This window comes from Odontesthes bonariensis, chromosome 19 (assembly GCF_027942865.1).
Source record: "Odontesthes bonariensis isolate fOdoBon6 chromosome 19, fOdoBon6.hap1, whole genome shotgun sequence".
Lineage (NCBI taxonomy): Eukaryota > Metazoa > Chordata > Actinopteri > Atheriniformes > Atherinopsidae > Odontesthes > Odontesthes bonariensis.
The window spans coordinates 8,149,677-8,172,892 of NC_134524.1; the positions used below are offsets into that span (position 1 = coordinate 8,149,677).

At 40.9% G+C, this 23,216-nt stretch overlaps 1 protein-coding gene and 1 long non-coding RNA gene across 2 annotated transcripts; both read left to right on the plus strand.

Annotated features, from left to right (window-relative positions):
• The first annotated feature begins 7,704 nt into the window (after positions 1 to 7,704).
• Positions 7,705 to 8,291, plus strand: LOC142368424 (uncharacterized). Its single transcript, XR_012767347.1, has 3 exons — positions 7,705 to 7,905; positions 8,006 to 8,108; positions 8,208 to 8,291. It is a non-coding gene; the product is annotated as an uncharacterized LOC142368424 (long non-coding RNA).
• Positions 8,292 to 8,963: 672 nt separating this feature from the next.
• On the plus strand, positions 8,964 to 22,590 carry LOC142368662 (uncharacterized). The gene is made up of 29 exons (XM_075450865.1): positions 8,964 to 8,976; positions 9,480 to 9,575; positions 10,157 to 10,300; positions 10,383 to 10,511; positions 10,613 to 10,650; positions 10,728 to 10,762; positions 10,863 to 11,309; positions 11,403 to 11,505; positions 11,608 to 11,720; positions 12,578 to 12,651; positions 12,735 to 12,857; positions 13,135 to 13,230; positions 14,504 to 14,647; positions 14,736 to 14,864; positions 14,951 to 14,988; positions 15,066 to 15,100; positions 15,201 to 15,989; positions 16,083 to 16,185; positions 16,289 to 16,401; positions 17,853 to 17,926; positions 18,010 to 18,132; positions 19,242 to 19,337; positions 20,827 to 20,970; positions 21,059 to 21,196; positions 21,290 to 21,327; positions 21,405 to 21,439; positions 21,540 to 21,989; positions 22,192 to 22,336; positions 22,440 to 22,590. Exons 3-29 carry the CDS (start codon positions 10,184 to 10,186, stop codon positions 22,588 to 22,590), a joined length of 4,020 nt encoding a protein of 1,339 aa, XP_075306980.1. The 5' UTR covers positions 8,964 to 8,976; positions 9,480 to 9,575; positions 10,157 to 10,183.
• Positions 22,591 to 23,216: the final 626 nt, after the last annotated feature.

Sequence of the window (23,216 nt, forward strand, 5' to 3'; positions counted from 1 at the left end):
TTTGTTTATATTATAGAAAATAAACCCTTTAACTTTATTTTTGCTCTCGTCCGTGTCTGCACCTGGGTCCTCCCTTAACACAACCATGACATTGATTACTTTACAGCTTTTGATGCCGGGTAAAATAAATAAACCCTTATCGGCATTTACTGTGTCATCATGTCAGAGGAATCAGAGAAAAACTGATTTTTTGTTTCGTAAATATAATTTATTACACAGACATTTAAAATGACATTTACAATGAATAATCAAAACTTTAAAAAAAAAAAAAAACATGCCAAAAAAATCCATATGATAGGAAGCATCAAGAACCGCGAGGAGCTGCAGATGTTGGTCTGTCCGTGTCAAACTGCCACTCCCCCATCAAGCGTCATCACCATCTGGATAATAGACTTGTGCTGGATTCCATATGCACAGAGTAGTTTGCTGTCTGCTTCCAGTCTTTTGGTAGCGAAGACCAGCTGCATATTACCCACGGCCTGTTCTGCGCTCATGCGCAATTACGCACACACACACACACACACACACACACACACACACACACACACACACGTCCGCTTTGTTAGATTACTGTTGCATTTATGATAGCATCGCACCATGAGTAAAAGTGTTCATCCAGTTTGGAGGTGACAGGTCTTGTTGGGCATAATGACTCATCAGTCATTACAGAGGCTATCTTATAATAGTTAGCTTCAGTTGCGATTTCGAAATGTTTTCACAGATGTTGTAGCACAAACTTAACAAGGTATTAAGACACATAAATCATGGCACATCTGGCTCTTAATCAGTCATATAACTATTAGAACAGTGGTTCGTTGCTACACATCAGGAAATATCTTTTTTTTTAAGTATGTGGTAAAAAATAGTTTGAATCACATGTGAAAGCTGCTGTATTTACCTGGGCTCCCGGGAAGCTTGTTTGCTATTTTCCTTTTCAGCTCCAGCACAGTCATCAGCTGTAACTCTTTCTCATCATTGGCCACGTCAACCGTCATCTTGTCTCCACCGAACCCGTACACGACGACTTGGATCACCATTGCACCGGCTTTGTTCGTTTAAAAGAAGTGAAGAAGTGCAGCTCTCGGGCGCAATCTCATGAGTGAAATGGAAACAACAAGTTGATTGGTTTTTGTGTATGAACGGGGCGTCACAGACAGGGTTTACGGTTTCGTTTCTCTAGAAGAGATGCAGAAAAATGTGAGTGACACATAAGAGGGATGGAATATTCAGTCTGATACGATTGGATGGTTAATGTTGCCAAGTTAGCCAAGTTAATGATTCAATTCAATACTGCTAATAGTCACAAAGTCTATTACTGCACTGCCAATTACAGATAGATGTTGAGTCATTATCAGCAACATACATTTGCGAGGATAAAATCAATCAAACGATTATCTTTTTCATCTGACAATTAATCTGTTATTTATTTATTTTTGGCCAGTTTCCCAAAATAAATCATGACACCGCATTGTTTTGAGCAAGTTGACTATAGCCTCTATGGGGAAATGATATTAGATGCAGAAGAACAATTTCCATTTGTCTTGAACGCTTCACTTCGGTAGGAGTGGCGTCAAGTGAAATAGAAAGTATTCCAACATCTTTTCGACAAGTTAGAGCAAAGAGTGTCAGTGTGAATCTGAGATTATGAAATCATACACTAGCTTTAGATTGTAAGAAAAAAAAATCCAGGATTAAATATCCTGGGTTTCCGATCTGATGGGACGCAAAAGAAAAAACGCTGCAGGTAAGATACGGCACCGTTATGTTGTCCCTCTTTCATCCAGTGTGTTATTTATAAGGTATTTCCGTCAGCGGGCGAGAGGCGGGGTACACCCTGCGGTGCACAGGTCCATCTCTGGGCCACACGGAGACAAACGGGACAAACAACCACACACACGCTCACTCCTAAAGACAATTTTAGAGTCAAAAATTAACCTAACATGCATGTTTTTGGACAGGGAGAGGAAGCCAGAGAAATGCAAACTCCCCACAGAAAGGCTCCAGCCGGGAGTTGAACCGGGAACCCCCTCGCTGTGAGGAGACGGTGCTAACCTATACAGGGTATTTCATCCAAATATTTCGAAAGCAAGTCTGCGTTTATTGACGGTGATCTCTTTCCCCAGCCGCCTTAAAGTATCATGGCTTGAGGAATCAGGGAGCCACGTGCTACCTGAACAGCGTGCTGCAGGTGCTGTTCATGACCAAAGACTTCAGAGAAGCCGTGTAAGAGCTGGTGTCATGTCATGCTTTTATTCAGTCTTGTACATTTAATCCATCTTACATCTCTCCATGGCTCTTATCCTTCACGTGTTTCCTTTTCTATAGGTCCTCTTCTACAAACCGTGACCCTAAGTGCATTGATGGTCACCTCTCATCTTTGTTTGAAACTTTACAAAAGAGTCAAGCGCAAACGGACAAGATCACAAAGCACCTGGACATCAGGAGAGGTAAAGTGTGAAACAACTTAACCGACGTGATGGCAAAACTCATGTGTTGATTTACAGTTAACCTGTATGAATTCAGTACAGTATTACACAGTTTTTATGCTTTTTTTCTGGTGAAATAAATAACAAAAACCTCCTCAGAAACGAGACATTAGTTTAACGAACGACTGCCTGGCAGTAACTCAGTGATGCAAATGTGAAAGTAAAGATTCAGCCCTTTAATTTGTGCCCATCATAATCCCAGTGACTGAGCAAGATGACGCTGCTGCGTGCTTCGAGAGGATTTTATGTCACAGCAGTCCTCAGGCTTCGCAGGTAACACCGTTCACACAGAATCCAGTAGACATGCTTTTAAACGAATGAGAGCAAAAGGAAATGTCACTGCTTTAGTAGCATTTGTGTTTTGGACCCTTTAGATATTTCAAGGAGAGCTGACACACAAGAACACGTGCTCCCGATGTCGCACAAATACCGAGGACAGTGTGGCTTTTTGGAGTTTGCCTCTTCCTCTGGTGGACTCTGGCAGGGACGCGTATTGTGTGGTAAGGACACAGCAACCCACTTCAGATCATGTTTTGCTCTGAGTAGCCTCGTAGATTATTTGAAGCGTAGATCCTTCGCAGCATGTGGTGATTAAAGGCGGCAGGTGTCTATTCTCCGAATGATGTTTCAGAAGGATGGGATCGAAAGTTTCTTTCAAGAATCGCGCATCAGTGGAGATAACCAGATGTTCTGCGATCGGTGCAAAGCCAAAGCTGACGCTACAATTGTAAGTAAAGGACCACAAAGTGTCAAAATGTTAAAATGATGTGAACGACTGAGAGATCCAAGGCTGTGTTATCACTGGGCTGTACAGATTTGATGATGATAATAAGGATAATAACAGTAATGATAATGTAACCAGGCTGATATGAAAGAATGGGACACTGTCCAGAGAACCATGCAACTTAAGAAGTAAATTATCCATAGAAAGCAATTGCGAGGGGATTAAGCTTGAGTAACAGTGTGCAGGTGTTTACAAGAGACAGGATAAAGTGGTTGGCGTAACAACACATTTATGTAACTGATACTGAGGCCTGGGCAGAGATTGAGGGTAAAACCTGGACCTGAAGCCTCAGTTCTGAGGAGACGTTCAGAGACGGGCAGGAAAGGAAACAGGGAGGGAATATGAAGTGATGACGGGATCTTATGAGAAACAAACCAAAACAAACGCACGAAAACAAGGATAAGTACGTTACAAAGTCACAGGAGAGCAAAGGCGCTCGTGGCAGAGCAAGAAAACCTGAAGGAAGCCTGAAGAAAACTTTGCACAAAAAATTTTGCACAATCACAACCACCTTACTGCTGACTACTGCACATTTATGTACACAAGCTAGATTTCTGTATTTTTATTTCTATATTTATTGTTGTTGCATGCTTATTTTATCTTATCTTTTATTATATTTGGACAACCAGTGCGGGCAACAAAGTAAAGAATTTCATTGTACAGGGAAACACGTTTCTAACTGCACATATGATAATAAACCTTTGAATCTTGAATCTTGAAGAAAAGGATAAAGCAGCTGAAACTGCTCCACACTGTGCTTTGAGTTTAGGCTTTCATCAGAGCAATTCCAACAGTTCTTATTTACGTTTTTATGTAACCGTTTAAATTTCTTCCACCTAGTTGTTTGCATTATTTGCTTGTCATCTCCTTCAACTTTTATTCGTGTTTCTATCAGAAAGCTGAAATGACGCGTCATCCAGAAGTTTTGACCCTGCTGTTGAAGAGATTTAAGTTCGACTTCAGTCACATGAATTACGTGAAAATCAGATGCGGCGTGAAGATTCCCACCAGCCTACAGATACCACCTGATGGAGGCCAGGTACCGTATGCTTCGTCCTTTACAAATATTTGACTTTATTTTGTTATTCCTGTTGCTGATTTCTGTCATTTATTTCCCCCTCGCTGATTATCAGAGTCAGACATATGAGCTGTATGCATTTGTGGATCATTGCGGTGAACTGAAACATGGACACTACACAGTAACAATCAAGCCCCACAATGACGAGAACTGGTATAACTTTAATGACACCGCAGTCACGAAGGTAAGAATGATCATCTTGTCTTCAGTGTCACTGCTTTAAAAAGCAGAAATATTTCAGCATCACCTATTGTTCCTTTTCTTCTGTCTGCACTCTCTCTGACCGTCTCAGGCGAACAACAAAGGGTAAGTTTTCATTTATCCTTCTTTCCCAGCATACATTTGCTGGATGGCAGAAAGATTTGACCATCAGTTCACATTTCTCCCATTAGATCCCAGAGTGCGTATCTGTTGTACTACAGGAAAAGTAAGATGTCTTCGGTTTCCGCTGAAGACACTCAAACCACCACCGAGGCGTCCACTTCTAAAGCCTCTGAGCAAGAGAGCAGAGAAAAATGTGAGCAGCGCGAAGAAGAAGTCAAGAGCAGAGAAAGACAAGATGATGAGGCGGCAGCTGGGAATCAATCCAATGTGCAGGGACAGACTAATGATAAGAGTGATGAAGCAACAGAAGGAAACTTAGATGATGTGGGTGATAAAGATAGCAACACCAAAGCTGACAGTGTGAGTGACGCTTCAATGAGCCACAAACCTTCTAGACAATCCAAAAACTGCAAACAAAATGACTCTAAACTCACTCCGAAGGAAAACAGTAGAAAAGGGGGTCGTAGGAACAAGAAGAAACATAATAAACATGAAAAGCTAGTAAATGACGGAGGAGACAGCAGAGGAGTTGTTGAGAATAAACAAAGCGAACCAAATCTTGACCTTGAGTGCAAAAAGGATGTCAGAGACCAAGTAAGTCATAATCCTCCTGCATGTGACTCTGGGAAGCAGAAGGGAGAGGAGAGAGGGGGCAAAAGAGGCGATCAGGGACAAACAAGAGGGCAGTCAGAGAGTCGCTGTGGTGGGAGTAAAGTAGATCAGGACAAGGGGCTATTAGCTAACATCAGCCAACAGGCAGAGAGCAATGCAACGGGAGACAAAGATGTTGACTGTAAAAGACCGCTCACAGAGGATGGACAGGAACATTTCAACACGTGTGGTGAAAACGAGGAAAAGCACAAATCGTCAGGAAGAAAGTCAACCCAAAATGGCCGTGAAGTGTCCACCTCTGAAGCATGCGAGCTAAAAAACAGCCAGCAACACAAAGGTCTGGAAAAGATCAGAGGAAGAAAGGAGGATGAGGGGAGAGCAGCAAGGAATCAGGGCGATGTGGAGAGGAAGAGAGAGGAGGAGAAAAGAGCAGAGACTGTTAGAGGGGACAAAGATGGAGGGGCTAGTGAGGAAAAACAGAGAAATGAGCAGAAGATGAAGACAGATCAATACAGAACTCCATCTGTGTGTGAAGGGAGTCATAGATCTATGATTTCCCTCAGTAATGATCAGAGTCAGAACAATGGAGATGAGGATGATAGTAAACAAAACACCTCAGTGAATAATCCGCCTTATAAACAGGTTGTCAGTAACTCTAAATACATAAGACATGAGCAAAGTGGTGTGAAAGAAGTGGATCAGAACAGTGAGCAACTTGGCAAAGTTAGTCCAAACACACCAGAGGGCGATCTGAGGCAAGAAATGAGCGGAGAGGTGACAAAAGAAACAGCCGAAGATGAAAAGGCTGAAGCAGAATGTGATGCAAAGGTCAGTGATGTGGAGAAATTTAGTCTGAAAGACTCAGCAGATCCACAGGAAGGCTGTGTGGGAAACATGGCTGGAAAAGTGGAAAACAGTCCCGAGACACAGAGTTTATCTGAGTCAAGAGACGGGAAAAAGGAAGAAGTTGCACTTAATACACAAATAAAAGAAGCTGATAGTGTTCAATCATTAAATAATAAGGGGAGAAAAAAAAGGGGACGAAATAAATTAAAAGAAAACGTGTTCCTCTGCTACGGTTCCCCCTGACACTGAATCAGAAACTGTCATCAGAGCTCAGAGACGGAATGAGAGGAAGAAAAACTTTGACCACAATAACACATGTAACTGTTCAAGATTATTGTGTTGATTTCTGTTTTTCACACATTCCCCCGCAGACTAGTTGGCATGTTGTAATCAGAGCAGCGATGTCATTTTCAAAGTTTCCCCGACTGACTGATGCTGAATAAGATTCCTAAAGTTATTGTGTGGTGTTGAATTACTGTCAAATCACTTGTTTGTATTAAGTACTAAATAAATTGAATTTAATGTCCTCTAATGAGCCGTTGTTCTTTCATGAGCCAGTATTTTAGTACAATAATTATGAAATTGTAAACCAAAACCCTCCACAAACCTGTGTCTACGTATTTGTTTTGAAATGCACCACAAGTTCTGATTTTAAGACGGTTATTTAGTTTAATTAAAAAAGGAGTTGACAATGACATAATGTTAAAATAGGTATGTGATGTGACGGTCATTTGAAGAGAGAATATTTCTGAATAACTTTTCTGACATCAGACTTTAGCTCATAAGAGGAATGATCTAAAAGAATCTTCACTTTCTTGTTGAGTTTATAATATAATCAGCATTATGTTTCAGGAGAGGTCTGCTGGCACAAACACTGAAGCTTTCAGTCTTTCATTGAATCCTGTGAGGAGATCTGATGTTTGAAATTGTTCACATAGTTATATTTAATAATATAAATCCCTCTGACCCTTCATAAGAAAAGGTTAAGATGTATTAATGATTACAGCAGACTAAGCCCTGAAAAAATGAAAGCAAAGCCTTGATTTTATTGTCTGAGCTGAGTCACCTGCGCAGTGCACTGATAGCTGAGTTTCGTTTCCAACATTTGTTACACATTTACAGGAATACAGATGGGTGCGGCTGTTTCCAACAAACTTTCGGTTCTGATGATGGACTCAGAAAAACTTTATGACTGAACTTGCTGTATATATTTGTATTTTTGGATTAAAAAACTTGCTCCATAACAACCTTCCGGCTTCCATAATTGAACATATTAGCATGTTTAATATGACCTGCTGCACAAGCACTGTACATATTTGCATTGTAGCACAATATTTATTCCCACACACTCAGGTATGTGCCCCTTTAAGTTTGAGGATTTCTGTTGATGGATGGTGAGCAAAAGTAAAATCAAATCATGTCATTTCGTTCACGAAAAGCAAAACATGTCTTTATGTGCAGTAATTATAAATATAAGGCTCGCACATTATGATGCTATTGTTTCCGACAGACTTTGAATGCAGCATAACAGCGGCTGTGACATGAAATGAAAAAGAAAGTATCCCGAAGTGTTTGGAGGCAGACGAGCTGCGTACGTGTGCGGGCAGTTATTCACAGAGTCTGTAAGTGACTCTTTCATTTGGAGGTAAGGTCCCACAGATGTCCTCTTTCTGTCCTGCAGCTCTGTTTGTCTCATGATCCAACAAATCATTTCCCAGGACAGAATGTGGCTGAAGATTTCAACTTGAACGGAATCAAAATGTATCAATATTCAGGTAAGATAAAAGTGCTGTTAGCTCAGTTTATAAATCGCGGAATCTTTTTTAAAGACAATCCTTTAATTGACATGAATAATTGATGATTGCCTCCTTAAAGCCACCATGAACCATGGGTTATACACTCAAAGAGCGCCGACACATTTAAACTGCGTGCTGCAGGTTTTATTCCGGACCGAAGGCTTTAGAGAAGCCGTAGAAAGGTTTGTTGTAAAGCTTTCACATTATAATGTTCTATCAGCTCAAATAGAGATCACTGTGAGCTTCTGTGTTCTCATGTCAGACTGTATTTACTTTTATAGGCACAGCTGCGGCCATCAGTCCTTTGATAATCATCTCAAGACCTTCTTTGACAACTTGAAGAGAGATAAATTTGAGACCTCTGATATCATAAAGAAGCTCGGCATCAAATCAGGTACAATAAACACTATAAAAAGGGCACTAATGCATACTGATGACTCGTGATGATTTAATGCATGGATTTTCTTGGAATCCAGAACTTGCAGACATTCTCCATTTGAACGTGTCAGCATCTTCCTCTCCAGCAGGAACACACACTAACCTGGAAGCTAATCACAGAATCCTACATTTAGAAAAGCAGGAAGCATGTCAGTGAATAAGTTCTGCTGGATGGAGTTCCTGAGAAAATAACCTTTAAAGGTGTTTTTGCAGTCACTCATTTAATGGGGAGAACAGTGAGCTTGTGTCCGGTTCTGAATAAATGAAAACCAGATTCACGACATTCAACTACAATGAAGTTAATATTTCCTCCTCCTCATTTTTAGCCCCTAAAGGGGATGAATTGAGTGATGCTGCTGAGTGTTTTGAGGACATCCTGAGAAATGTGAGCACTCCTGGGGCATCACAGGTATGTTCATATCTAATCTAACAGATTTCTAAGTTAAATGAGAGCATCATGCTAACAGGCTTATTGGTTTCTTTCTTAAGCTGTTTCAGGGACAGCTGATACACAAGAGAAAATGCTCCAAATGTGGCTCTGTGACAAGAACTGATGATCCATTTTGGAGTCTACCTCTTGAATTTGTGGAATTCTACAAAGACTACAAAGTGGTAAGATACCTGACAATACATCACATTAAACTACCTACCTAAATACCATTTAGCAGGCGCTTTTATCCAGAGAGATTTTTAAGTAAGGGACACAATTTTGGATCAGTCCAGCAACCAGCTGAAGGCTGATCACTCTACCCTCAGAGCCACAGTCTATGTGTCTAAGTCCACTCCAATCTGCCACATATCCATCCTTTTTCTATGCCTGCTGCATCCTGTTTGGGGTTGTTTGAGAGCTGAAGCATATCCCAGCTGTCATAGGATGAGATGGAGGTTACATCTCGGACAGGTCACGAGTGCTTACAGGGTCCCAGTCTGCCTTTTTCAGTGATATTCAACAGGATGCATTCTGTAGAGTATTTTTAATATATCTGCACAAGGACAACATACATTTGGTCAGTTCACATTTACATTAAAAAATCATTGTTTTGATGTAAAATGATAACCTGATTATTTAATCTTGAGGCAAATTTCAGGGAAAAGTAACTAAATGTGTTTTTCAGGTGGATGGTGTTGCTGAGTATTTCAGAGAGTCACATGTCAGAGGGCCAAACCAGCTGTTCTGTGATCATTGTGCTGCCAAAACTGATGCTACAGAGGTGAGTTCAGACTCATTATATTATTACACATGTTAGTATGAAGTGAACTTGATGATTTCAGAGTAGTAGCATTTAGAGTTCATTAAATTAATGTAAGCAAACAGAAGTTGACCTTTTTGTACCAAGTGTTTGTATCACTACATTACAAAGTAAAACTACATCTGACTTTTCTGTAAACTCTTCTCTGGTGTCCCACAGTAACACACACTAATTCAGACTCTGCAGATGTGCACACAGTCCTGTAGAAAGGACCTTTGATGCTGAAGCTCGGGGTTGGGTTGAGACTGAGAAAATTAGACTGCAGATACAAATAGTTTAAATGAGTTTTCTCCAGAGGGTGTCTGGACTCCCTGAACCTTAGAGAGGATGAGGAGCTTGGACTTTGGGCCTGTGTCCTGACATCTTTGAACAAAGTATTTCTACATTCATCTTTCACATTTTGCTGAGCACTTTGATGTGGGAAGAATGTTCATAGTGTCTGAGTTCCTCATCTCAAAGTGATGCTTTTATATCTGCTGTACTTCTTAAATGCTCAAAGTGAATCATAAATAAATCATTTTTAATTTGTGTGTTTTCATTAGAAATCTGAAGTGAAGCATCATCCAGAAATGTTGATGCTGCAGCTGAAAAGATTTAAGTTGAACAAAACTTACAGAAGATTTGTGAAAATCACACGTTATGTGGAGTTTCCCTACATGCTAGAGATACCACATACAGGAGCTGAGGTACTTTACACTGAATATCTTTTTAATAATTCAGTATTATTTTGTTGCTGATTTCTGTCATTTTCTCTTCACTGGTTATCAGAGTGAGATCTATGAGCTGTATGCATTTGTGGAACATACTGGTACACCGAGTGGTGGACGTTACTCTGTAAAAATCAAGTCTCAGGATGATGGGATGTGGCACAACTTCAGTGATATCACAGGCACATATGTACGTGTTCAGTGCAACTTTAAAATTTTTTTAAAAAATCAATGTTTAAGCACAAAATAAATAGTTGTTGTGAAACAAATGATCATTATTTTTATCTGCAGGTTTATTACCAGCCATTCCAAACTGGTATAACTCACAGGTAACTTCTCAACTTTCTCTCCATTCACACATTTGCTGAATAAGACAATGAGCTCACCTTATTTTCACTCCCATCAGCTCCCAGGATGCTTACCTGCTGTTCTACAGGAAAGGTAAGATGATAAACCTTAAAGACAAGTTAGCTGCTGAGTTTCTGAGTGATTGTATGACCTGGTCTGAGTGGATCATCTGTGTTCTGGTTGATCTCTCTAGTTGCTGCTGCAGAGACTTCTTCCACTTCTGAAGCCTTCAAGAAAGATACCAGAGACAACAATAAGCAGCGTGATCATGATGCAAAGACAACAGGAAACAAGGAAGTTGAGGGAGCAGCAACAAGGAGTCAGGACAAGATGGATAGAAGGGAAACTGAAGAGAAAAGAGGAGTGGATGTTAGAGAGGCTCAAAACAGAGAGACTCGTGATGAAAAACAGAGAGATGAGGAGAAGATGAAGAGAGATCAAAGCACAAGTAGAGCTCAAATGAAGAGGATAAGTGACCTCAGTAATGATCAGAGAGGGAGCAGTGGAGGAGACGGTGTGGGTGCTGCAGACACTTTGACTCCAAACATCAGAGCAGGGTCTTCTTCAGTTTGTAGTAAATCTGGAGCAGGTGCTTCCTCCTTGGACCCAAGAAAAACGTCTCAACATGATCACCACTCTGGTAAGATATACATCCTTTTGGCTCAGTTTGTCATTCATCTTTTAAAAACAGCGCTGCAGCTAACATGCATATCTGACACTTACTTCCATCAAGGCAAAAAGTACCACGGGCTGCACAACCAAGGAGCAACATGCTACCTGAACAGCGTGCTGCAGGTGCTGTTCATGACCAAAGACTTCAGAGAAGCTGTGGAAAGGTTTGCTGTAAAACTCAGGCTCAGTAAAATGTTTCATTGATCCAAACAGAGATAACTGTTCACTTCTGTGTTTCTCACGTCTGATGTGTTTCATTTCCATAGCAACCGCTGTGACGATCAGTCTCTTGATAAACAACTTAAAACTCTCTTTGAGGACTTGAAGGAACGTCCAGCTGAAACTAACAACATCACAAAGAAGCTGGGCATCACCAGAGGTACAAGACATTCACCACACTCTGAAGGACAGAGTTGATGGAAAAATACTTAAAGCCATTCATATCAAATGTAGAAAAGATGTGAAATTTCCTTTAAAGGGATAGTTCGCCTCTTTTGACATGAAGCTGTATGAGATCCCATATTAGCAACATCATTTATGAACATCTTCTTACCCCCTGCTGCGTCCTGTGAGCCGAGTTCCAGCCTCGTTTTGGTGTTGACGAAGGTAGTCCGGCTAGTTGGCTGGGGTTTAAAAAATAAAACGTCTTGCTTCTCAAAACAATATGTGTTCAAAAGAGTAATACATTTGCATCACAAAATCGTTCTCCACTAAAAAGTCAGACCTCAAAATCGCTTGGTGCTATTTTCTCTCTCCCTTCGTATCACTGCGTGCTGTGCAGACCGAGCAGCAAACACCGTAACAGGTGCAGCTCTCGGCAGGCGGCAGTACGCAGTGATACGAAGGGAGAGAGAAAATAGCACCAAGCGATTGTGAGGTCTGACTTTTTCCTGGAGAACAATTTTGTGATGCAAATGTATTACTCTTTTGAACGCATATTGTTTTGAGAAACAAAACACTTTATTTTTTAAACCCCAGCCAACTAGCTGGACTACTTTGGTCAACGCCAAAACGAGGCTGGAACTCGGCTCACAGGACGCAGCAGGGGGTAAGAACATGTTCATAAATGATGTTGCTAATATCGGATGTCATACAGCTTCATGTCGAAAGAGGCGAACTATCCCTTTAAGTTACAGTGAGTCGTGCTAGTTTTCTGGATAAATGAAAACCAGCTTCAAGGATATTAAACTACAGATAAAGTTCATATTTCATTCTTCTCATTTTTTTCCTCTAAAGTGTATGAACAGAGTGATGCTGCTGAGTGTTTTGAGAACATCCTGAGAAATGTGAGCACTCCTGGGGCATCACAGGTAAAGACTTCACATTAAATCTAACAGATCTGTTAGCATAATGATAGCATCATGCTAACAGGCTCTGTGTTGTCTTTATTCAGCTGTTTCAGGGACAGCTGACACACAAGAGAAAATGCTCTGCATGTGGCACTGAGACAAGCACTGATGATCAATTTTGGAGTCTACCTCTTCAATTGGTGGAATCCTACAAAGACTACAAAGTGGTAAGATACCTGACATTACATTCATTTAGCAGATACATAAACATATATTTAAATATTGTTGATATTAATTATTATATATCTGCAGAAGGACAGCACACTGTTGGTCAGATCACATTTACATAAGAAAATCACTTCTATTAGCATCTGAAATGTGTTCAACTTAGGAAGTATTTCATGTAGTGATTGATAATTTCACTGTGTTTTGATCTAAGATGATAACCTGATTATTTAATCTTGTGGCAAATTTCAGAGAAAAGTAACTAAATGTGTTTTTCAGGTGGATGGTGTCGCTGAGTATTTCAGAGAGTCACATGTCAGAGGGTCAAACCAGCTGTTCTGTGATCATTGTGCTGCCAAAACTGATGCTACAGTGGTGAGTTCAGACTCATTATATTGTTACACATGTTAGTATGAAGTGAACTTGATGATTTCAGAGTGGTAGCATTTAGAGTTCATTAAATTAATGTAAGTTAACACAGGTTGAGTCTGTTATAGGATTAAGTTTTATGTCACATTATATGATTACATCACTGTTTCTATAAACTCTTCTCTGGTGTCCCACAGTAACACACACTTATTCAGACTCTGCAGATGTGCACACAGTCCTGTAGAAAGGACCTTTTCTGTCCCCTGTGCTGAAGCGTCCTATGCATGGGCATGTATTCAGTGTACAGTACATTGTTCAGGTGTGGATAACAGAGCTTCTTCTGCAAAGTTTCTCCTCTAAACAAGCATCCATGTTGTCATGAGAGTGTTGCAATGGAACATTGTGTGTGAAGAGGGAGCTTAAAGCTTTTGATTCAGTGATCCATCTTTGTTCCACCCCTCACCGATGGTCACAGTGTTTGGGTAGCAGCTGAAAGAATGAGTCTGTGGCGAATCCAGAACATGCTGGCGGGATTATATATCCCTCATGTGATGAGTGTTGCTGATGAGAAGAATGTCAGGACTTCCCTTCTCTATGCATAGGTGGAAGAAAATTAATGGATCAATGGACACTTTGCTTAGTTATACACAATCTAAAATATAGATGTTAATGTTTTTGTTCAGATGTGCATTGTTCACAGCAGAGGGATGTCTGAGCCTCCCTCTTGGACCTGTTGCTTCCTCAGACAAATAAAGGATGGCTTGTTTTTATCGTTGTCCCAAGGAAGTGGAAAACAAAAAGAATGTTTTTTTCCTTGATGCAGGCCTTTCCACTGCATAAGACTCTTATTTACAATCAGCAAAAAGCTCTTATTGATGCATCTGTAAAATCACTGAATCAGGCATCTTTTTCAGTCTGAAGCTGAAAAAAAAGTTACTAAAAGTCACTATGGTTTAAGCTAAGTTTCAACATGAGCAAACTGAACACAGAAAAACTCAATCTGTGTTCTACTTAACCTCATTTGTACTAAGTGAACACTTAAAGCTCCAGTGTTGTTGCTGTGACGCTGTATGGACTTTGGGCCTGTGTCCTGACAGCTTTGAACAAAGTATTTCTACATTCATCTTTCACATTTTGCAGAGCACTTTGATGTGGGAAGAATGTTCGTAGTGTCTGAGTTCCTCATCTCACAGTGATGCTTTTATATCTGCTGTACTTCTTAAATGCTCAAAGTGAATCATAAGTAGATCATTTTTCAATATTTGTGTGTTTTCATTAGAAATCTGAAGTGAAGCATCATCCAGAAATGTTGATGCTGCAGCTGAAAAGATTTATGTTCGACAAAACTTACAGAGGATTTGGGAAAATCAGATGTTATGTGGAGATTCCCTACATACTAGAGATACCACATACAGGAGCTGAGGTACTTTGTACTGAATATCTTTTTAATAATTCAGTATTATTTTATTCCTGTTTCTGATTTCTGTCATTTTCTCTTCACTGGTTATCAGAGTGAGATCTATGAGCTGTATGCATTTGTGGAACATGTTGACAAACTGACACATGGATATCACACTGTGACAATCAAGTCTCAGGATGATGGGAAGTGGTACAACTTCAATGACACCACAGTCACATCGGTACGTGTTCAGTGTTACTGTTAAAAAATCATCAATATTGAAGCACAAAATAAATAGTTGTTATGAAACAATCTTTTTATCTGCAGGTTTATTTCCAGCCATTCAGAACTGATATAACTCACAGGTAACTTCTCATCTTTCTCTCCATTCACACATTTGCTGAATAAGACAATAAGCTCACCTTATTTTCACTCCCATCAGCTCCTGGGATGCTTACCTGCTGTTCTACAGGAAAGGTAAGATGATAAACCTTAAAGACAAGTTAGCTGCTGAGTTTCTGAGTGACTGTCTGACCTGGTCTGAGTGGATCATCTGTGTTCTGGTTGATCTCTCTAGCTGCTGCTGCAGAGACTTCTTCCACTTCTGAAGCCTTCAAGAAAGATACCAGAGACAACAATAAGCAGCGTGATCATGATGCAAAGACAACAGGAAACAAGGAAGTTGAGGGAGCAGCAACAAGGAGTCAGGACAAGATGGATAGAAGGGAAACTGAAGAGAAAAGAGGAGTGGATGTTAGAGGGGATCGAGGTGGAGGAAATAGTTTAGTAAAACAGGGAGATGAGAAGATCATGTCAGATCAAAAGAGAACAGGAGCTGAAATGCCAGCGGAAAGTAACACCAGTAATAATCAGACACTGAGAAGTGGAGGAGAGGATGAGGGTGCAGCTAAGACTTTGACTCAGGGAAGCAGTGCAAGGTCCACTTCAGCCATCCCCAAAAACATTACCGGACACAGCAATCAGAAAAATGGTCACAATGTAAACACAACAGACAAAAATGATGATGAGAGGGCAGCAGCTGGGAGTCAGAACGATGTGAACAGAGGGAAAACTGAAGAGAAAAGAGGAGTGAATGTTAGAGAGGCTCAAAACAGAGAGACTCGTGATGAAAAACAGAGAGATGAGGAGAAGATGAAGAGAGATCAAAAGAGGGAAAGAACTCAAATGCAGAGGACAAGTGACCTCAGTAATGATCAGAGAGGGAGCAGTGGAGGAGACGGTGTGTGTGCTGCAGACACTTTGGATCCAAACATCAGAGCAGGGTCTTCTTCAGTTTGTAGTAAATCTGGAGCAGGTGCTTCCTCCTTGGACCCAAGAAAAACGTCTCAACATGATCACCACTCTGGTAAGATATACATCCTTTTGGCTCAGTTTGTGATTCATCTTTTAAAAACAGCGCTGCAGCTAACATGCATATCTGACACTTACTTCCATCAAGGCAAAAAGTACCACGGGCTGTACTACCAAGGAGCAACATGCTACCTGAACAGCGTGCTGCAGGTGCTGTTCATGACCAAAGACTTCAGAGAAGCTGTGGAAAGGTTTGCTGTAAAACTCAGGCTCAGTAAAATGTTTCATTGAACCAAACAGGGATAACTGTTCACTTCTGTGTTTCTCATGTCTGATTGTGTTTCATTTCCATAGCAACCGCTGTGACGATCAGTCTCTTGATAAACATCTTAAAACTCTCTTTGAGGACTTGAAGGAACGTCCAGCTAAAACTGACAACATCACAAAGAAGCTGGGCATCACCAGAGGTACAAGACATTCACCTCACTCTGAAGGACCGATGATCGTTTCCTCAGTTTTAGGCTGAAAGAGAGACTTTATTTGTCAGGATGAATAAATATCCTCAAAATCATATTTTATAATCTGAAGAATCCTTATTAGGTGTGCAGCTTGTTATTTATTGTTGATATTAACACAGACATTAACAGCTTAATTTGGTTTGGTTCTTCCTCTCCTGTATGAACATACTGAACTAAAACTGATCCACATAATCGTGAACAAAGGAGAATCATAGAAAATAACCAGAAAAAACAGTTCAGCCAGCAAGTTGTTCTGGATGGAGTTCCCTAAAGCAGTTCACAAAATAACCATTCAAAGTGTCTAATTCATAGATCTGGCCCGCAGTGTAATTATATTTGGCTTGTGAAATAATGCCAAATGTCTACTAGCTGGTCCGCCGGTAGACAGTGCATGCACCACTAATGCTGCATTGGTGCCTAAATCAGCACCCACAAGTATCCTCTCTTCTGTTGGCATTCATTAGCAACCTCATGCTAGCAGTCGCATCTGACCACCCCTCCCCAAAAATGGCCAAATGAAAGATGGAAAATAGGCAGTTTCTGGACACGTTGGAAGCAGAATATCTGTTCACAAAAAATTATTCTTATTCTTATTGGTAGCCTGTGAAAAAGGTTACGATTGAAATTGAACTCAGAACGCTACAAACAGAGAAAGGGGCATAAGTTTTATTTAAAATTCAATTGAAGAAATGAATACCACAGATTTAACATTTAACATTTGATTTCATATGTGTTTATAGTATTAAGATTTGCTTGTTCCAAAATGAATGTGTAAGCAAATAAAAAGGTTCATCATTATATTTGAAGAGAAGGAAAAACGTCCTCAATTGAAGACATTTTTTCAATAAATATCAAGGCTGGCCCATGATTTTGTCCAAGTTTTTAATTTTGGCCCTCTGTGTATTTGAGTTTGACGCCCCTGGTCTAATTGAACTTTTCACCATCACTCAGAGTTGATGGAAAAATACTTAAAGCCATTCATATCAAATGTAGAAAAAGAAGTGAAATTTCCTTTAAGTTACAGTGAGTTGTGCTAGTTGCCTGGATAAATGAAAACCAGCTTAAAGGACAGTATCAGATGTAGGATTTTTCTGAGAAAGTGGCCATCAAGGGACCACAATATTCAAAGGGGCCAAGTATTTGTCCAACATAGTTCGAGATCGTTCAAATCTTCTTCTTCTGTAAGCTTTATTTATGCTGGACATTCATATTTGGCTCCTTAGCGCCACCAGTGTTTCGGCATGGAATTGCAGCCACCTATAATCTGATCATCGCTCTCAGACAGGGGCATTTTAAGGGGCCAATCAGATTTCAGCTGGGGCCAATGTTCCTGTGGCCCCGCCCCTAGAACCGCCCCCTAGAAGGTAATATGTCATCCTCCTCTTTTTTATTTCCTCAAGTGGATGAACAGAGTGATGCTGCTGGGTGTTTTGAGGACATCCTGAGAAATGTGAGCACTCCTGGGGCATCACAGGTATAGACTTCACATTAAATCTAACAGATCTGTTAGCATAATGATAGCATCATGCTAACAGGCTCTGTGTTGTCTTTATTCAGCTGTTTCAGGGACAGATGACACACAAGAGCAGATGCTCTAAATGTGGCACTGAGACGAGCACTGATGATCCATTTTGGAGTCTACCTCTTCAATTGGTGGATGACTACAAAGACTACAAAGTGGTAAGATACCTGACATTATATTCATTAGCAGATACTTAAGCTCATATTTATATATTGTTGAGAGTAATTATAGAATATCTGCACAAGGACAGCACACATTTGGTCAGATCACATTTGTGGCATGTGTGCGTGGTGGACAGGAGAAGGAGTACAGGCACCAAAAAATAACCAAAAATAACTGTTTGTGGGGCGGTCGGTGGCGTAGTGGGTTAAGCAGCCGCCCCATGTACACAGGCTATAGTCCTCGCTGCAGCGGGCCCCGGTTTGAGTCCCGCACCGGACGACCCTTTGCTGCATGTCTTCCCCCTCTCTCTGCTCCCTACTTCCTGTCTCTCTCCAACTGTCCTGTCCATTAAAGGCATAAAAAGCCCCCCCCCCAAAAAATAATAATAACTGTTTGCTCCTGAACACCACCAAGACCAAAGAGCTGGTGGTGGACTTCAGGAGATCTAAAACTCCATACCAGTCAGTCTGCATTGATGGAGGGGAGATAGAGACTGTTCAGATCTGCAGATACCTGGGGGTGGTGCTGGATAATAAACTGGAGTGGTCTGCCAACATAGACGCAGTGTATAGGAGGGGCCTGTACAAATTTATTTATTATTACTATTGTTTTTTTAAAATATTTGTATGCCTTTAATGGACAGCACAGTTGGAGAGAGACAGGAAGTAGGGAGCAGAGAGAGGGGGAAGACATGCAGCAAAGGGTCGCCTGGTGCAGGACTTGAACCGGGGCCAGCTGCAGCGAAGACTATAGCCTCTGTCCATGGGGCGGGTGCTTAACCCACTACGCCACCGACCACCCCACTATTGTTGTTGTTATTGTTATTGTTCTAATATACAATCATTGTAAATATTTTTTTTAAAACAAATAAAACATTTTGAGCTACTTGACTCATTTTGAATTTCCCCCACTTGGGGATGAATAAAGTATTTTTCTATTCTATTTACATTAAAAAATCACTTACATTAGCATCTGAAATTTATTCAAATTAGGAAGTAATTCATGTAGTGATTGATAATTTCACTGTGTTTTGATCTAAGATGATAACCTGATTTTTTAATCTTGTGGCAAATTTCAGAGAAAAGTAACTAAATGTGTTTTTCAGGTGGATGGTGTTGCTGAGTATTTCAGAGAGTCACATGTCAGAGGGTCAAACCAGCTGTTCTGTGATCATTGTGCTGCCAAAACTGATGCTACAGAGGTGAGTTCAGACTCATTATATTATTACACATGTTAGTATGAAGTGAACTTGCTGACTTCAGAGTGGTAGCATTTAGAGTTCATTAAATTAATGTAAGTTAACACAGGTTGAGTCTATTATAGGAATAAGTTTTTTGTCACATGATATGATTACATCACTTTTCTGTAAACTCTTCTCTGGTGTCCCGCAGTAACACACACTAATTCAGACTCTGCAGATGTGCACACAGTCCTGTAGAAAGGACCTTTTCTGTCCCCTGTGCTGAAGCGTCCTATGCATGGGCATGTATTCAGTGTACAGTACATTGTTCAGGTGTGGATAACAGAGCTTCTTCTGCAAAGTCTCTCCTCTAAACAAGCATCCATGTTGTTGTGAGAGTGTTGCAACGGACCATTGTGGTGACTCATCAGTGGTCACAGGGTTTGGGTAGAGGCTGAGAAAATGAGACTGCAGATACAGATGGTAGGAATAAGTTGTCTTCCCAGGGTGTCTGGACTCAGCCTAATTGAGGATGAGGAGTTCATCCAGAAGGAGTTCAGAGCAAAGCTGCTGCTTCTCCGCATCAAAAGGAGTCAGCTGAGGTGGTTCAGGCATCTGATGAGGACGACTCCTGTTCGCTTCTCTTTGGAGGTTTTTCAGCCATCGGCCAGCAGACCCAGAACATGCTGGAGGGATTAAATATCCCTTATGTCATGGGTGTTGCTGAGGAGAGGGATATCAGGGATTCACTTCTGATTGGATAAGCAGAAGAAAATTAGTGGATTAATGGACACTTAGCTCATTTACATACAATTAAAAAATTAGATATCCAAGACCCTTTTGTGACATGGTAGCATTTTTGTTCAAATCTGTATTGTTCACAATATAAGGAAGTCTGAGCCTCCCTCTTGGACCTGTTGCCTCTGCGGACAAATAATTAAAAAAAAGGTCTATTTTTATTATTGTCCCGAGGCTATGACAACAAAAAGATTTTTTAAATGATTTTTCCTCCACTTAGGCTGCAGAGTGGTGGTGTGGTTAGCACCGTCGCCTCACAGTGAGAGGGCTCCTGGTTCAAATCCCAACTTGGGTCTTTTTGTGTGAAGTTTGCATGTTATCTCTGTGTACTCCACCTTCCTCCCACCGTCCAGAAAAATGCACGTCAGGTTAAATGGTGACTCTAAAAATTGTGAGCATGCATGGTTGTGTGTCTTGTTTGTCGACCCGTCCTGTGTGTACGTACTCTGCCTCTGGCCCAATGTCGGCTGCGATAGGCTCCAGTGTTGCTGCTGTGACGCTGTATGGACTTTGGGCCTGTGTCCTGACATCTTTGAACAAAGTATTTCTACATTCATCTTTCACATTTTGCAGAGCACTTTGATGTGGGAAGAATGTTCATAGTGTCTGAGTTCCTCATCTCACAGTGATGCTTTTATATCTGCTGTACTTCTTAAATGCTCAAAGTGAATCATAAATAAATAATTTTTCAATATTTGTGTGTTTTCATTAGAAATCTGAAGTGAAGCATCATCCAGAAATGTTGATGCTGCAGCTGAAAAGATTTAAGTTTGACAAAACTTACAGAGAATTTGTGAGAATCATACGTTGTGTGGAGATTCCCTACATGCTAGAGATGCCACATACAGGAGCTGAGGTACTTTACACTGAATATCTTTTTAATAATTCATTTTTCTTTTATTCCTGTTGCTGATTTCTGTCATTTTCTCTTCACTGGTTATCAGAGTGAGATCTATGAGCTGTATGCATTTGTGGAACATGTTGGTACACCGAGTGGTGGATATTACTCTGTAAACACTGTGACAATCAAGTCTCAGGATGATGGGAAGTGGTACAAGTTCAATGACACCACAGTCACATCGGTACGTGTTCAGTGTTACTGTAACAAATCATCAATGCTGAAGCACAAAATAAATAGTTGTTATGAAACAAATGATCATTCTTTTTATCTGCAGCTTTATTACCAGCCATTCCAAAAAGAAATAACTCACAGGTAATTTCTCATCTTTCTCTCCATTCACACATTTGCTGAATAAGACAATGAGCTCACCTTATTTTCACTCCCATCAGGTCCTGGGATGCTTACCTGCTGTTCTACAGGAAAGGTAAGATGATAAACCTTAAAGACAAGTTAGCTGCTGAGTTTCTGAGTGACTGTATGACCTGGTCTGAGTGGATCATCTGTGTTCTGGTTGATCTCTCTAGCTGCTGCTGCAGAGACTTCTTCCACTTCTGAAGCCTTCAAGGAAGATACCAGAGACAAAAATAAGCAGCGTGATCATGATGCAAAGACAACAGGAAACAAGGAAGTTGAGGGAACAGCAGCAGGGAGTCAGGACAAGATGGACAGAAGGGAAACTGAAGAGAAAAGACGAGTGGATGTTAAAGGGGATCGAGGTGGAGTAAATAGTTTGGTAAAACAGGGAGATGAGAAGATCATGTCAGATCAAAAGAGAACAGGAGCTGAAATACCAGAGATAAGTGACCTCAGTAATGATCAGAGAGGGAGCAGTGGAGGAGACGGTGTGGGTGCTGCAGACACTTTGACTCCAAACATCAGAGCAGGGTCTTCTTCAGAAGCCTCCAAATTCAACACCAGAGACAACAATGAGCAACATGTTCATGATGTTAAGGCTGGCAGAGAAACAACAAAGGGTGAGGAGTCATGAGGAATCCACACACATACATTCATTCTGTCCTGCATCTGTTTTTGTTTCATCATCAAACTTATCAGTTTGTAGTAAATCTGGAGCAGGTGCTTCCTCCTTGGACCCAAGAAAAACGTCTCAACATGATCACCACTCTGGTAAGATATACATCCTTTTGGCTCAGTTTGTGATTCATCTTTTAAAAACAGCGCTGCAGCTAACATGCATATCTGACACTTACTTCCATCAAGGCAAAAAGTACCACGGGCTGTACTACCAAGGAGCAACGTGCTACCTGAACAGCGTGCTGCAGGTGCTGTTCATGACCAAAGACTTCAGAGAAGCTGTGGAAAGGTTTGCTGTAAAACTCAGGCTCAGTAAAATGTTTCATTGAACCAAACAGAGATGATTGTTCACTTCTGTGTTTCTCACGTCTGATTGTGTTTCATTTCCATAGCAACCGCTGTGACGATCAGTCTCTTGATAAACAACTTAAAACTCTCTTTGAGGACTTGAAGGAACGTCCAGCTGAAACTGACAACATCACAAAGAAGCTGGGCATCACCAGAGGTACAAGACATTCACCTCACTCTGAAGGACCGAGTTGATGGAAAAATACTTAAAGCCATTCATATTAAATGTAGAAAAGATGTGAAATTTCCTTTAAAGGGATAGTTCGCCTCTTTTGACATGAAGCTGTATGACATCCCATATTAGCAATATGATTTATGAACATGTTCTTACCCCCTGCTGCGTCCTGTGAGCCGAGTTCCAGCCTCGTTTTGGCGTTGACGAAAGTAGTCCGGCTAGTTGGCTGGGGTGTAAAAAATAAAGCGTCTTGCTTCTCAAAACAATATGAGTTCAAAAGAGTAATACATTTGCATCACAAAATTGTTGTGCAGGATAAAGTGAGACCTCACAATCGTTTGGCGCTATTTTCTCTCCCTTCGTATCACTGCCTGCTGTGTAGACCGTGCAGACCGAGCAGTAAACACTGTAACAGGCGCGGCTGTCGGCAGGCGGCAGCACGCAGTGATATGAAGGGAGAGAAAATAGGACCAAGCGATTGTGAGGTCTGACTTTTTCTGGATGAACGGTTTTGTGATGCAAATGTATTACTCTTTTGAACGCATATTGTTTTGAGAAACAAAACACTTTATTCTTTTAAACCCCAGCCAACTAGCCGGACTACTTTCGTCAACGCCAAAACGAGGCTGGAACTCGGCTCACAGGA